Source organism: Sardina pilchardus, chromosome 5 (assembly GCF_963854185.1).
Source record: "Sardina pilchardus chromosome 5, fSarPil1.1, whole genome shotgun sequence".
NCBI classification, from domain to species: Eukaryota; Metazoa; Chordata; class Actinopteri; order Clupeiformes; family Clupeidae; genus Sardina; species Sardina pilchardus.
In genome coordinates, this window is record NC_084998.1 from 10,311,653 (window position 1) to 10,327,753 (window position 16,101).

Below are 16,101 nucleotides of genomic sequence, written 5' to 3' on the forward strand. Positions count from 1 at the left end.
TGAATTTGTGTGATAGACCATGTGTGTGTGTGCGTGTGCGTGTGCGTGTGCGTGTGTGCGTATTCATTTCGATAGCCTACGACTTTACGCCACACTCAGATAACCGTGCCAAACTAACCTGATCTATTTTAGAAATCTTTCATAGAATGCTAATGTCTCCCTGTCTACCTACCTCACACCACGCATGATGATGACTGATACAGACTTGCACGCGGGAGGTAGCCTAGTCTAGCCTAGCAAACAAGACGCATCACTGGAGACTTGGTGTAGCTCAAGGATTTTTTCCCACGAGACAGCTAGTCGGGAGACGTTTGAAAATAGTTGAACTATTGTACGCATTTAGATCTCATTCGATGACTGTGAATGGAAAAAAAAAATCCGAACAACTTGGCGGAGAACGCCCTTACTCACATTCGTCATAGCCTGTTATAGGCTACTAAGAGAAGTAGTGGAAACACCTCGGAAACGTTGGCAGTCCTTCACATTACATCTGTTTTATCTGTAAATGACTGAATGAACTAAAAAAAAAAAGAATTGACCGGATGCTATTCAGGGAATTACGGTAAGGGAAGCTTTCAGCCCCTTTCGGACGCATTGAAAAGTATCCTACCCTACCCCTGACTGTCGTAAATCTGTTGGGCGGAGGACTGATGGGGGAAATCCACAAGTTGCCCCAAAACAATTTTCAACAACGGATAACTAAAACGGGAAACTTTGTTGCAATGCAAATGGTTGCCAGCCTTTTTAAGTAAGTGGCTACAGTTTCATAGAATTTTCCAGAATGCATTCTGTGTTGGTCACGACAATTTTGCCGTCGATTGAATTGCTTTGTGAACAATTCTTTGAATTATTTTATTGGTAGCCTAATCGTTTTTCGAGGCTTTGAATCCCAGCTAAATGTATGTATATTTACATTTGCAACGATCAAGGCTACACCTTGTAACTTTGTTACAAGTAGCCTAGCCTATTTTAGTTTTGATTGTAGGCCTACCTTTCTGACAAGGTAGTCCGTGACAAGAATGTTAATTGCCTAGTAGACTATAAAATAACAGTTTCCTATCTAATCCTTTCACTGCCGTTGGGAGTTTTTCTTTTGCCATAGCGTACAATTTTCAAAATTCGTTATGTCCTAAGTTAGGCTATAATTAGGGTGTTTTAGTTCTTGGAAAACTTTAGAACAATACACGACCGTGATTCTGGAATAGGTTATAGCTAGTGATCCATCCTCTGCCTGCTTCACATACATCAGTAAGTAAAACGTCATGCATCTTCTTCACAAATCAATAAAGTCCATTTTGTAACCTGAGGACAACTCGAAATGAAACGTTTCATTCACTTATCTTCACTCCTCGACTTCTCTAAACGCAGCAATCAGTGCTGGGAATTAATTTGGCAACTTGAGGCAATGCAATTTCCTCATGTTACAGAAAATGTTATGTCAGAGTTAGAGCCTCTGAATAGCCTAAGAATTATGAATCAAAGATCCGCTTTAACCCTCTTCCTGTGTGCGTGCCACCTCTCTGTTGCACTGGCATTCTCCTCTCGCATGCAAGCTGTCCTTTCTATTTATGAGTCATCATGCATGCTAGATGTCAAACTGCAAACTTATTTTGGGTCATTCCGTGTCAAATCACCCAATTTCAGCTACATTTGGAAAGTGACCCTCTCCAAAAAAATCTGAAATAAATCACAGGTGTATGTTTTTTTTCTCAACCACAGCAAATATTTGATCTCAAAAAGAATAAAATAGAGACGTTGCATGCATCAGTCTTTCATGCATATAGCCTTCCCTTCTCTCGTCAACACCACAGCTCCCATAGCCTGCTCTCCTCCAGTCTGTCTTGCTCCCTGGGTACTGTTGCACCTGGAACATGGTTCCCATGGCAGCAGTGAGCATAGGCAGTTGCTGTGCCTTTATACACACGTGCACACACACACACACACACACACACACACACACACACACACACACACACACACACAGAGCATCACCTTGGCTTTCTGCTGATCTATTTTCTTTAGCTCTGAAGGGCATCAACCAGGACTTCGATGCAGCTTGACATACACGTATGTCACAATAAACATGTATTACCACAAATAACACACGTTATACTACCTTTACTTCCTATGTCGTTTCAGTGCACCTTTAAATAGTGGTTTACATTTAAGTTTGGCTATACTGCTTATTTTGTTATTTCTTATTTCAATGGATTTAGATGATTTTTGCAGCATGGCGATCTGATTATGCAATATGATGTTCCTTGTAGCCTACTCCTGATACTCAGAAATTCTAAAATGATGAAGGAGGGAAGGAAGGAAGGAATTAAAAGATCTTATTTCTAATGATACTTTAAGGCACATTGATCCTAAATGGAAACAAGGAAAGGATAAGCTCGGCCTCAGGTCATTAATTTCCCTTGTCTAACTGGTTTGCTAAGTGACTTTGTAAATTAAGCACCCATTTTTTTATAGACCGAAAGCAAAATACTCTCTCTAGTTTTCTAAACTTTGCTCCTCCTTTCCATTACAGTCTTTTTATTTAATGAATGTGTCCATAGTCAACTTCAAACACATGAATGAAAACATATGCACTGGGCCCTTGGTTGGGAGAGAGTTGTCCTGTTGGCTGCCTGGGATCATATGACCCTGAGTACACACATGCTGTTGGGAGTATTGCCTGTGGAGGTCATTCACTCCTCTCACTTCCTCTGTGCACACGGTGGGACAAACAGGCTTATACTCCCACAGTCAAGAAAAATGCCTGTGCTTTGGTAATCAGCAGTGTGGTGCTTGTGTACAGTAGATTTCAATGGGATCCCACAATCCACATCAAGGTCAGACAGTGCTTTTGTTATCACTGAAAGTGCAGCACAAATAACAAAGCCGGTAAGATAGTGGCTGACTTCGGTCAGTTGTCAGTCAGGTTCTTATGTTCTAAGGTAAGACTTCTTTCCATTTACTGTTTGAACACGGTACTGAGCAACCTGAGTTCAACCTGTTCAGCTAAAATACCAGCACTGTCAAGATGCCAGTGCCACTCCCCATCTTATGCATGCTTGGCGAAACTTTTCTGAGAAACATAAACAAATGCAGAAGTGATAAAGGTCTAGAATATCTTGTAATGTATTGTGGCTATACACAGCTGTGTTGGTGGTATGCTCTTCCTCTGTTGCAAGCAGCATGTCGCCAAAACAGACTTCCATGTCTCTTAATTTCCCCAGAGTTGAGGAGGTCCTCTGTATTGAGAGCGGTCATTCTCTGCACCAGACAAGGGGCTCTGTGAGCCGCACAGAGCCCCTTGTTGAGTTTAAGCAATCCAGAGAAAAAATAGATCCGGCAGGGAACTTGTCTTTCATTTGTGTTAGTTCAGCACGGCGTGGTGAGGCAAGGCTCGGTGATCTCCCAAAGGGTCGTCCCACTCCATCTGGTTTCAGGCTTGTTTATTCACCCCACAAGATGACCTCAGCCATCTTCATGAAAAGCTCAGATTGATTTCCCTTTAGTCTAACCACAGCTACACGCTGGTCTTTATTCTGCTTTCCAGAGATTACCTGTTTATTACAGAAGTCTGCACTCAAAAAGACATTTTGCAGAAGGTCTTGCAAAAATTATATTGTCAGAACACCAAACAGACCAGAAGGAAACAGTGTTCTAAAGGCTCTGTTTTGGTAAGGCCCTTTTACACTGAGGGATTTTTTTAAGTTCCTAGAACCCCTTTTTGCACATTTGGTCAGCATGGAACTTCAGTTCCTATCACTATGAGCTCCTACTTTGGGGTGGGGTCTTTTCCAAAGTCCTTTTAGGCAAGTCCCCTCCATTTGGTGGCCATCTTGGAAACACACTTTGGGCAGTTATCAGGCATCTATATACCCAATCGAGTGAATGGTAAGGCATTCAGGAAGAGGTGGGATATGTGTAGACAACTGCCATATTGGCATTTCAAACTAACACCATGGGTGCCTCTCAACATCCCTCCTTGATCCTCGATGCTCGGTCCTTTAGGCTCATTCCCACAGACCTATAATGAAAACTGGATGGACAACCCCATTGGTCCCGCCCCATCATTCTTTATCTAGATCAGTGGGAACGAGGACCGAGGAAGGAAGGGAGGACAGATAAAAAGACGAATGAGAGGCACCCCGTGCATTTCTATGGAGGATTATCTGAGTGCTGTGTCTCCTCATTAGAAGTCTCTGTCTTTCTCCGATGCATAGGAGCCATTACTGATGAGAATGCCAAGGCAGCAGAAGCACCATTAAAACAAATCAAATTAATTCAGCTTTTGTTTGAATATGCTTAACATAAAAACTGCACGAGAAGGTTGCAGAGACGAACTACTCTCACGCCATACGAATGCCGTCTTGACAGATGAGAGGGCAAATCAATGAACCTCAATACGGTATCTAGTAACTAGCAATGCTGTCCATTTCATTACTTTACGGCTCATGTAACAATGGGGCTATTAATGTGTGTTAAGTAATCTCAGAGTTCCTAGAGTTTACGCAAATGCAAACAGGAAAAAAAAACCTAGGGACTGTGTAGCTCTAGGCCGAGTAGCCTCTCCAGTTAGAAGTTAGGTAGAACTGTGTTCCTAGAATGGTGTGTCCTTTCTCCGTCTGTTTAATTAATTTGTCCTTCTTTCTCCATCTGTTTTGTATGCAAGGTGTGTGCACTTGTGAAGGGCTGAGGGTGGAGTCTCAGCGCATACCATGGCAGACCCGGGGGAGCCGTCCGCTTTGAGATGGCTGCGTTCCCAAGATTGCTCCAAGCAGCTGTCAGAGGAACAACTTGAGTCTATAAAGAACAACAGTGGTGAGAACACCCCCTTTTTCTCTTTCTCTCTCACTCTCTCACTCTTTCTCTCTCTCTGTCACTCTTACTCTCACTTTCACTCTTGCATACATACATGCACACACACTTTACAAATTCATACAGTTTAAAGTGAGCATAACAGCAATGTTGCATGCCTTTAGAAAATGGGATGCAATCAGTTATGCAAGCTTACCAATTTCAACTAGAAAGGGAATGCCTTTTATTGTCATACAATATTGACATACTGTGTGGTCATCTCCAAGATCAGGATGTCTGTCTTGTAGCATTCACCAGAGAGCCAGTAGGGATGCCAGACATGTTGTGACATGACATGCAGTGTTGATGGTAGCTTGTTTCGCTGACGTCTGCACCCCCCTTCCCTTCCCACCCAGAATTGCGCCCTTTTCTGGCCATTCATTACCTGCCCTCCCTAAAGGAGGGAGATGTGTCCCCTCTACTGCAGGGCAACCCCATCATATGCAGGGTCGACAATACAGAGAGATACACCACACGCTCCAAGGTATGTATGTATATCTGCACACACACACATTCATGCTGATTGTGGCTATGTGTCCAAACTCCAAAGTCAATGCTAAAGAATGCAGTACGGGAACAACTATGTTATATAAGCACAGTTACCTCTTGCTAGACTAAGTACAGTAAACCCAGCCACATCTGCGGGTGATTGGATTTCGCCCTGCAGCTCAGGCTGGAAACCTCCACATTTTTCTGTCCTGCTTCCGTTACAAACCTGCGTGGACCAATCACAAACTGGCTTATCCACCTGGCACACCTGGATCCTTAGTCTGATTGGTTGAAGGACTATCCAATGCGTACAGAGTCATTTGAACTATGCCAATTGATCACGCCTCTTGAAGAGTAGAAAATACAGAGCAGATTCCCCAGACTAATGTTCAATCTTTAAAGATTGAGCCAAGCTAACCTCTTGTTTTATTATTGAAGTAAATGTGTTGTGTCATCTTTTGCCTAATGATTTGATCCCTGTATACATGCACCCAGGTATTTTTTTAAATGGAAATTGTTCTATATGTTGGGCTATCCACGTGCCAACAGCATTTTAGGATGGTTTTGACAACGGCCTATAAAGTGAAGATTTTGTGAAATGATTGCGTATGTTTTAAATCATTTAAAGTAAATGAGTGTGTGTGTCATGGACCAGGTACGTGTGTGCACCCTGTACACGGTCAAGCTGAGCCACGGGGACTTCACATGGACGGTCAAGAGAAAGTACAAACACTTCCAGGAACTCCACCGAGACCTCTACAAGTACAAGATGATGCTGCAGTTCTTACCCCTGGGACGGTGAGTAATGTGTACACGCCCTCATTTACGTACCACACACACACACACACACACACACACACACACACACACACATGCAAATTCATAGTAAAATCCAGCTGTCAGCAGGATCTTTCTCACGCCACACCCATTTGAGTCCAGGGTTTTGATTGTGCTTCTGCATGCTGTTGTCTTCCTTATCTTCACCTCCATGTTGCACGTCTGGTACATACTGTACATGTCACAACAGTATCTGACCACATGTTGTTGTTGTCATTCGTTGTCTTATTCAAGGTTTGCGATTCAGAGGCAACAGCTGGAGAACATGACCGAGGAGATGCCCACACTACACGGAACAGAGAGGAGGAGGGCCTCCAGCAAACCTGTAAATGAAATAGAATAGAAAATATACTTTTTTGATCCCGTGAGGGAAATTCATTTCGCTGCATTTAACCCAATTTAACCAAATTAGTGAACACACACAACACACAGTGAACACATAGTGAGGTGAATCACACACTAACCCAGAGCAGTGAGCTGCCTGCCCAACCAGCGGCGCTCGGGGAGCAGTGAGGGGTTAGGTGCCTTGCTCAAGGGCACTTCAGCCGTGGACTGGTCGGGGATCGAACTGGCAACCCTCAGGTTACAAGCCCCAAGCCCTAACCAGTAGGCCACGGCTGCCCCTAATTTACCATCTGAGTTCAACAGGACCCATCCATAGCAGGATGTAGTATTTTACCAGTGTACAGTCCATGGCCACGTTCTAAGAACGCTCCTAAGAAGTTCTTAGCACCTAAGAGCTTCTTAACAAATCTGGGAAGCGTGGCCCTTTGCAGTATATCAACAGCACAGTGTTTGCCCTGTGGTAGCCTTGCTGTGTGTAGAAATGCTGTGTACCGTGTGATCAAGTAGCCTATTATCACCAGCAACATGCATCAGCAAAGATTGACCAGTATTCCTCTTCTGACCTCTTGTGGCCTTGGGTTGTGTATCATGTGGTAGCGAAGTGCGGAAATAGTTCACAGTAGAGACTTCAGGTCCACTAATTCTGGTTTTGCTTTTCAGAAATACCTGGAGGACTATCTGAATGGCCTACTCGAAAATACTTTCTGTAAAAACTATCATGGCATGGTAGGTGTATACTGTATGTCGACAGTCGACACACGGACTCTTCACCCGCCCACCCCCCAGACACACACACACACACACACACACACACACACACACACACACACACACACACACACACATGCATATGCAATCAGTCTGTACGTTTTCACTCAGAGCTGTATGTTAAATGTCTGTTTTCATTTTCTGCAGTTGGAGTTTCTCGCTGTCAGCCAACTGTCCTTTGTCAAAGATCTTGGACTTAAAGGACTGTAAGTAATTGTGTTTGTGAGTGAGTGCGTTAGTGTGTATTCTGTGTGTGCGTTTGTGTATATTAACTTGTCAGTCTTGTTGAAATATCCCCGTTGTTACAATTACTTATGTTAAATTTGTCTGTTAAAAATCCGCTTTCTCTACACTAAGTACCAGGACTGTCAGATAGCTTGGTTCTATGAGCTCCCTGGTTGACCGATAATTTGTATGGTAGGAGCAGGCTTCACTCAGTCTCTTAGGTTTGTTTTTGAGAGTGCTAGACCAAACTTATATGTTTTCTAAGAAAAGGAAAAAAGGTCACATTTTGCATTTAAACTCCCTGGTTGACCCCCAGATGACATTAGGTTGGGGTTGTTTCCATTTCCTGAATCTATGCAAATGTTCTTGTGGTAGAACAAAGACCCCTCAAAGTAGCTAATCACAGTCTAGCCAGAGGAATTATATGTTTTTAGATATGAAGTCCTCTCCATCATAATTGGCGTGTCTTTTTTTTTCGAGAGAGAAGTTTCAGGGAATAAACACACACACACACACACACACAAACACAAACACGTGTGCAGTCACCCATGAGATATCTCTGTGGTCCATCGCCCAGGAGAGAGTCAGCAGGGTTATGTTACCACAGTTCCTTTTTGTTTGGTTGGCTCGGGAGCTCCTCTGCTAACAATATTGCATCCACAATGAAGGGACACATTGCAGCGGCACTTAAAATTCCTCTTTGCTCGACCTCCTTATCTGTCTGAATGGGCTATCTTTCATTAGGTCCCCTCATGGTCCGTGTTTAGATACTGTATGGCCCATTTGGAGTCAGGCCATCCAGGAGCAATGCGCTAGTCATCCATGACAGCAGCATAATGGAAAGAATCAGCTCTTTGTTACCAAGCTAAGGAATTCCCCCTTCGATAACATGAGCGACTTTAATACACTTATCAAGTTAGATTATGGATCTGCAGCTATTAATAGCTCCATATGAGTCCTTTTGTTCTTTCTGTTTGATTATGTTTATAGTTAGTTGTGTATTATATTAGTTGTTATATGTATGGTATTTGTCTGTGATATGTGTGTGTGTGAGAGAGAGGTTCTGCTCTAACCCTATGTATGCCTAGATCCCCTCAGCATTGTGCTTGCTTAGTCCCCATGCTGGTGTTGTTTCTGCTCTGCCAACACAGGGAGGGCTTCATTCACAAAAGGTCAGGAGGTCACCGGATCCAGGGCCTGAACTGCATCGGTCATCACCAAGTCTGCCTGCGTTGGTCGCGCCGCTGGCTGGTGGTCAAGGACTCCTTCCTCCTCTACATGAAGCGTGACTCGGGGGTCATCTCTTTCGTGCTCCTGTTCGACCCCGAGCTGAAGGTGAACGTGGGCAGCGCCTACACAGAGACCCAGCACGGCGTGTGCATCGAGACCTTCACCCGGCAAGTACCGCCCCGGGGCACAGACGACCGCTTTGAAACGGACTGAAAAGAAACGTTTTGGTGTTGTTCACAAAGATGGCTCAGATGGCTGAGTGCACGTGCACTTTGCAAGACGCAGAATGCAAAACACTGTGGTGTGTCTCACTAATGGCCCATAGTTTGGTTTGGTCTGCTATGTACCAGATGATGGATCATCTGACCTTATCTTTTATTGATCGCCCTTTCAAATCCTAATGCATGATTTGCTGTCTTCCTGTGTTTTCGCGAAGTACTTCTCATCACAGTTTTTGACAGGAATGTAAAAAACTACAACACAGCCAATAGTTCAGCAAAATTGTAAAAACAAAACAAAAAAAACCTCTGGAATGCCATGATTGTTGTCTAAAAATAACATCTCCGTTGGTTCTAACTGAGCATTATGTTTGTGTGGTATCCAGGAAGCTGGTCATTAAGTGCAACACATACAGACAGGCCCAGTGGTGGAGCCATGAGATCAAACGCCTGTCAGAGGCCAGTGACTTCCTGCAGCTGCATCGCTTCCAGAGTTTCGCCCCGCCGCGCTCCAACACACTCACCAAGTGGTACGGACATGCTCACGTGCTACAGCCTACATTTGATATCACCGCACATATCAACAGATATTCATCATACACTTCAGACACTTCCTGATCATGTTCACTTATAACTCAATTCTCAAGTCAAAAACTCTTTTCCTCAATGGCTGTGATTTTGTGTCTTTCATTGCGTCACAGGTATGTGAATGGGAGCCAGTACTTTTCCGATCTAGCAGATGCCCTGGAACAGGCGAAGGAGGAGATCTTCATCACTGACTGGTGGTAAGGAGTATCTGCCGTGGTGGTTGTTTCCATGGTGACGTTATAAGGAACTCGCCTCAATAACAAGCGTTTTATTGGTACTTTGGGTTCGTAAGGGAACATCCTGCTCGGCTTATGCACTCATTTCCTGGTGTTCAGCTCTCCATTTTGTTAATTTTTCGGTTGTGTCTCTCCAGGCTCAGTCCAGAGGTCTTCCTGAAGCGGCCTGCCACTGATGACTACTGGCGCCTGGACACCATCCTCAAGCGCAAAGCAGTAAGACAGACCGGCCTGTCACACCTCACGCTCTCACATTGTCGCATTCGCTCGCAACTTCTCCTTGTTCAGAAGAGGCCGCAGGTAGACCACAGAATAGAGGATTAGTTTCGCTAGCCTTAAGGTCTTCATATCTCCCTCTACTCTCCCTGTCTCAATTTTTCAGTTCTGCTGGTAGCCACATTTGTTAAGGTCTTTACATTGCTTTAAAGGCAGTGGATAAAAATGAGCGCATTAGCCAGTTTGACCAGTATTGATTGACAACTCCATACATAGCACCTTCAGTAGACCTTCGCCGTATCGACTCCTTCTAGCTTTTGATGCATTGTTTCTTAAGGTGTCCTGAGTTCTTTTTGGACACAGGTAGGCCAAGTTTTCCTCAAAATATGATGCACATACACACATACACACACTCAAACACACCGACACCCCCCCCCACACACACACACACACACAATCCGTCCTTGTAATTCTGATGGCCACTGATGTGCAAGTTTCAGTCTCAGTATAAAATGTATTCATCATTTTGAACAGCATTAAATATAAAAAGCCTTCACGAGTTTATGGCCTCGCCCTGGACAATAAAACAAGTGAGGGGTGTAATGCGATGACATATGCAGCTCCCCCCCCGTGGACCTGTCCCAAGTGATGCCAGCCAGCTAGTCTGAATGAGGTGTTGGGGAGTGGCTGTTTCTGCCCGTGCAGAGTGGTGGCATTATGTGGCATCCTCTGTGGCATCAAATTACTTTCTTTGCGGAGCTCCTGTTTGCCTCCTAGAGATCACGTGTGCACAGGTGAAAGGAGATCCTGCACCAACCTGAATAATTAAGCAACAGGCTTTTGTATTAGAAAACTCTGTATTTAGTTAGTCATGTTGATGATGTGACCTGTCTGTGATGTTTACAAATTGTATCTTATAGTTTTCCTATTCCTATTCATACTGGTATACTGTATGATAACTGTGGCAATACGTTTTAATATCAGTTTCATTATTTCAGTGCTCTCATAATTTAAACTGTAATGATGCAAAACCTCTTTCTGTCTCATTATTTGCCTCTCTGTATGCTTGTAGGAGCAAGGGGTGAAAGTGTGCGTGCTGCTGTACAAAGAGGTGGAACTGGCCTTGGCTATCAACAGTTTCTACAGCAAAAGAACCCTGATGAGCTTGCATCCGAACATCAAGGTGTGTGTGTGTGTGTGTTGTGTGTGTTGTGTGTGTTGTGTGTGTTGTGTGTGTGTGTGTGTGTGTGTGTGTGTTTGTGTGTGGTGTGTGTGGTGTGTGTGTGTGTTGTGTGTGTTGTGTGTGTTGTGTGTGTTGTGTGTGTGTGTGTTACATGTCAGATTTATTTTGTCCTGTATGTAATGACTGTCCATCATGTTTGTCGATAGCACCTATGCAGTGCTGTGAACATCAGATGGCAGTGCAGCACAGCCTTGGAGGCTCTTGGCATGAGCTGCCAGTGTAAATGTAGAGATACTTCAGAGCCTCCTAAAGATGTGTGTGTGTGTGTGTGTGTGTGTGTGTGTGTGTGTGTGTGTGTGTGTGTGTGTGTGTGTGTGTGTGTGTGTGTGTGTGTGTGTGTGTGTGTGTGTGTGTGTGTGTGTGTGTGTGTGTGTGTGTGTGTGTGTGTGTGTGTGTGTGTGTGTGTGTGTGTGTGTGTGTGGGTACTCAAGGAAAGAAATGGAGGACCACACCGGGCGAAAAAATTGTAGTCGAAAATATATTTTCAGCTTTTGTTTGCTATTACTGTCGCCTACTGTAGGTGCTGAGGCATCCAGACCACGTGGCTTCCGTGGTGTTCCTGTGGGCTCATCACGAGAAGATGGTGGCCATCGACCAATCAGTCGCCTTCATGGGTGGGATTGACCTTTGCTTCGGGAGATGGGACGACAGTTGCTATAGGCTGACGGATCTGCACTCTCCACCGGTAGCCTATGACGAGACAGATGGCGGACCCGAGGTGAGGAGAGGCATGAAACACGCTCGTGCTACTTTACAACAGAAATGCATACTTAACGTTAAATCTCAATGGACCAAAATAGCCAAATCTCAGGTAGCTGTTAAGCTAAAGCAAATGAATTCGCCAAAAAAATGCTTTTGTAGTTTGAGTAAAATCAGTGCCGATGTGATTAATCAAAGTGAATATAAATGAGCAGCTTTACAAGATCAGAGCGAAATTAATTACCTGGCCACCCTGAACTTGAGGATTGTAGTATTACAGTAACAGTATATTTTCTCAAATGGGGGATGATCTGTTTCAATACACCGTAATTTCCCGACTACTAGCTGCGGATTATACATTGGTTTTGCAACATCTCTTCAGCTATGAGTAACACACAGGGGCAGATAATATGGTATTAATATGGTATTAATATGGTTTTGTTTATTTTAGCTTGCATGAAACACTGTCCTGCGGCTAGTACACAGGAAATGACTGTATGTACATTGATCAAATCTCTGATCTGATTGTACACTGTTGTTTATTTGCCTCTCTGTTGTCTTGCTCTCCTCCGTGCCCTAATTCCTCTCAGGCGGATGCGGATGGGACTGACGAGTCGGCCGCTCCTCTCGCAGAAGAGCCCGAGCCGGTGCCCGAGGGGGAGCTGGACCTGAAACAGAACACATGCTATTGGCTTGGCAAAGACTACAGCAACTTCTACAAGAAGGACTGGACCCAGCTGGACTGCCCTTTTGATGGTAATTTTGGGACACAGGAACACACGCACACACGCACACACGCACACACGCACACACGCACACACACACACACACACACACACACACACACACACACACACACACACACAGACACACACACAGAGCAAGAGCGAGAGAGCGCACACATACAGTACACACACACACGCACACATACAATGCACACACTCACACACACAATGCACACACTCACACACACGTACACATACAGTGCACACACTCACATGCACACACACAAAGCGAGAGAGCGCACACCCACACACACACTTGCTAAATGCTTTTACATGAATACAGTACGACTCAGTGACCGGTTGAGCTCATTACAATTAGTCATTTGGAGATGTGTTCACTCTTTGTCTGAACAGACCACATCGATCGGAACCAGGTGCCCCGCGTGCCTTGGCGTGACCTGGCCGCTGCGCATCACGGAAAGGCCGCCCGAGACCTGGCACGCCACTTCATCCAGCGCTGGAACTTCACCAAGGTTCAAAGACGCACATCTCAACGCAACTCTATATGAAATCATAGATTTCATCCGTGGTTCCAGACATCGATAACACATCATTGATCCAGCAGCTATAGATTGAGTTATAAAAGTGATATGAAACATGTTTTCATTTGGCTGTAATGGTTTTGTGCCTTGGTCTGTCTACATTATATTTCAGATATTTAATAAGCATAAGGATGACTTCTACCCTTACCTGCTGCCAAAGTCCCACTGCACTGCTGAGAGTCTGCCTTTTACAGTGCCCGGATCAGGCAGAGCCTCAGTGCAGGTGTGTGCACACACGCACACACGCACACACACGCACGCACACACACACACACACACACACACACACACACACACACACACACACACACACACACACACACACACACACACACACACACACACACACACACACACACACACACACACACACACACCATCCCTTTATGATCACATGAACACACACACACACACACACTTTAATATCCCTTCAAGAGGCTTTCTTTAAAGACTCTATGGGGTTTTAAATGGGGAGTGAAGATTGGGGGCTAAGCTGTATTGAAAAGTGTTGAAACTGCCCGCAGGTGCTTCGCTCGGCAGACCGCTGGTCAGTTGGGGCCTGTGAGTGCTCCATCATGAACGCGTACGTGGACACCATCAAGAACAGCCAGCACTTCATCTACATCGAGGTATTGCTCACAGCATGGACGCACACAGCCACAGTGGCAGCACTTACTCACCTGGTTAATTCAATGAGGGACATGCCAGGCTGCATGTTTAGAATATCTGTCTTAACATTTTGTAAACATTTTCATCCAATTGTGTGAAAATTATATTTTTGATTTGTTGGGCATTTATGATGCTGCTATGGACTTTGAATCCGTATTCTCTGTAGTAGGGCCCTCAGTCTTCTAGGTCTACATAATTGTCGTTCGGCACATTGGAGGCCATGTGTGCTATTTCTTAATGCATTTGTGGTGCTCTGCTGAACAGGATCAAGCCCACTCCTACCGCACTTACTTGAAAAAGCACTTTGGCAGCCCGCCAGTGAATCTGCATACTTGTTCTTTACCTAATGTATGCAACCTATGTGGTACTAATATTTCTTTTCAATCCACAGAATCAGTTTTTCATCAGCTGTGCGGACGGAAAGAGTGTACATAATGGCATAGGTGACGCCATCGTTGAGCGGATCCTTCGTGCGCACAAGTACGTGTTTTTTTTTTTTCCCATGGCTACCTCCTCTTGATTCTCTGTCCTACTAGTGGCGGCATTCTCTGTCAGATCTGTTAGTTGAAAGCTGTGTGTTTATGTGGGAGTATATTGATGGTGTGCTTGGGTGTGTACTGTATGTTTGTGTTTGTAGGCGGCATTAATTGGTTCATCTATCTTTTTTCACGTTTGAATGGTTGTGTTTGTGTCTATCAGATGGCATGAGTGTATCTTTCATTCTGATCCAGCCCAGATTTGATCAGACCCACATTAGTGGCCAAGCCTTTCATAACAGTCAATGAGTCATCCTGCTGAGTGTTTGCCGTCTTCTCGCAATGCCTGTGGTGGTAACTCATATTATGTCTTTCACTGTGTGTGTGTGTGTGTTTGTGTGTGTGTGTGTGTGTGTGTGTTGTGTGTGTGTGTGTGTGTTGTGTGTGTGTGTGTGTGTTGCGTGTGTTGCGTGTGTTGTGTGTGTTGCGTTGGTGTGTGTGTGTGTGTGTGTGTGTGTGTGTGTGTTTGCTCCATTAGAGAGCAGAAGAAGTATCGGGTGTTTGTGGTGGTGCCCATCCTACCAGGTTTTGAAGGAGACATTACCCAGGGCGGAGGCAACTCTATCCAGGCCATACTGCATTTTACATACAGGTGCACTAAAAAAAGCTTTACACACACACACACACAGAGACACACACACATACACACACACAGACACACACACTAACACACACACACACACAGAGTCTCAGGTTTCATTTAGTAATTAAAAGCTCCACCGTTTGTTTTTCAGGACCATGAACCGTGGAGAATGTTCCATCCTGCACAGGCTGAAAGAACAAAGTAATTGGTTTCATCTTTTATGGTGTTTTTATGGTGCTTTTCGCTGTGTCTGTTTTCCCTTTGTGCTTTTGTATCCACTCATCATCCATTCCCAGTCTTTAAACTTTTGGAGGAATGAATTTCTACTGTTTCCTTTCTGTATCAGTATGATGGTTTGGGTTAATGGTGGAAACTCTGTGGTCATGAACAGCATGTTCAGTGTATGTCGGTCAGTGTAAAGTCCTAATGGTCAGTGCCCCCCACCCACAGTGCAGAAGGGCGAGTGGACGGAGTACATCTCTCTCTGTGGCCTGCGCCAGAATGACACGCTGTGTCAGTCTCCGGTCACTGAGCTCGTCTATGTCCACAGCAAGGCCCTGATCGCCGATGACCGCCGCTACATTATCGGTGAGTCACTTGGATGGGCAGTCAGAGTGCCAAACAAACCGTCCATGAAAATGAGTCACTGTCGTTAGCACTTGACTTGAGCTGACTCTGGACTTGGGCAGTGAGATGTTCCGCCCATAACAAGCTAGAAAACAACCATAGCAAGCAAACAACAACTTCAGCATCCACTGATGTTTGAACAGAGCTGTATAATCTTTGTTACATATTTTCATATGATATCAGTGAGGGAGAAATGATTCTATCTTTTTGTATGCCTTAACTGTAGAAGATGCTTTTCTCGGAAATATTGTCATAAAAAAATAATATCATGTACCTCTGGGTCACTTGTTAATCATAAATATATTGGATTAAGCCATCCTGGATTAAGCCATCTGGTATGACGGACTGAGAATATATTTTAGCTTAGTGTTTCAGTTCTTCCATCTCCTCTTACTCCTTTGTGTAATAACCGTACTA

At 44.5% G+C, this 16,101-nt stretch overlaps 1 protein-coding gene across 2 annotated transcripts in view; it reads left to right on the forward strand.

The window, feature by feature from the left end:
• The first annotated feature begins 95 nt into the window (after nucleotides 1-95).
• Nucleotides 96-16,101, forward strand: part of pld2 (phospholipase D2) — a 22,298-nt gene continuing 6,292 nt past the window's right edge. Inside the window, exons 1-21 of one of the 2 annotated variants that reach the window (XM_062536389.1) lie at nucleotides 96-748; nucleotides 4,664-4,812; nucleotides 5,205-5,332; nucleotides 5,993-6,135; nucleotides 6,409-6,499; nucleotides 7,180-7,245; nucleotides 7,435-7,493; nucleotides 8,664-8,913; nucleotides 9,351-9,490; nucleotides 9,662-9,745; nucleotides 9,922-10,000; nucleotides 11,073-11,183; nucleotides 11,764-11,961; nucleotides 12,533-12,698; nucleotides 13,082-13,200; nucleotides 13,382-13,492; nucleotides 13,794-13,898; nucleotides 14,330-14,418; nucleotides 14,953-15,066; nucleotides 15,209-15,258; nucleotides 15,508-15,645. In XM_062536389.1, coding sequence (XP_062392373.1) covers nucleotides 4,710-4,812; nucleotides 5,205-5,332; nucleotides 5,993-6,135; nucleotides 6,409-6,499; nucleotides 7,180-7,245; nucleotides 7,435-7,493; nucleotides 8,664-8,913; nucleotides 9,351-9,490; nucleotides 9,662-9,745; nucleotides 9,922-10,000; nucleotides 11,073-11,183; nucleotides 11,764-11,961; nucleotides 12,533-12,698; nucleotides 13,082-13,200; nucleotides 13,382-13,492; nucleotides 13,794-13,898; nucleotides 14,330-14,418; nucleotides 14,953-15,066; nucleotides 15,209-15,258; nucleotides 15,508-15,645 — 2,344 coding nt within the window. In that variant the 5' untranslated portion in view covers nucleotides 96-748; nucleotides 4,664-4,709. Of the gene's footprint in view, nucleotides 749-4,663; nucleotides 4,813-5,204; nucleotides 5,333-5,992; nucleotides 6,136-6,408; nucleotides 6,500-7,179; nucleotides 7,246-7,434; nucleotides 7,494-8,663; nucleotides 8,914-9,350; nucleotides 9,491-9,661; nucleotides 9,746-9,921; nucleotides 10,001-11,072; nucleotides 11,184-11,763; nucleotides 11,962-12,532; nucleotides 12,699-13,081; nucleotides 13,201-13,381; nucleotides 13,493-13,793; nucleotides 13,899-14,329; nucleotides 14,419-14,952; nucleotides 15,067-15,208; nucleotides 15,259-15,507; nucleotides 15,646-16,101 lie in introns of those variants that run through there. The other variant, XM_062536390.1, reaches the window with a different exon arrangement.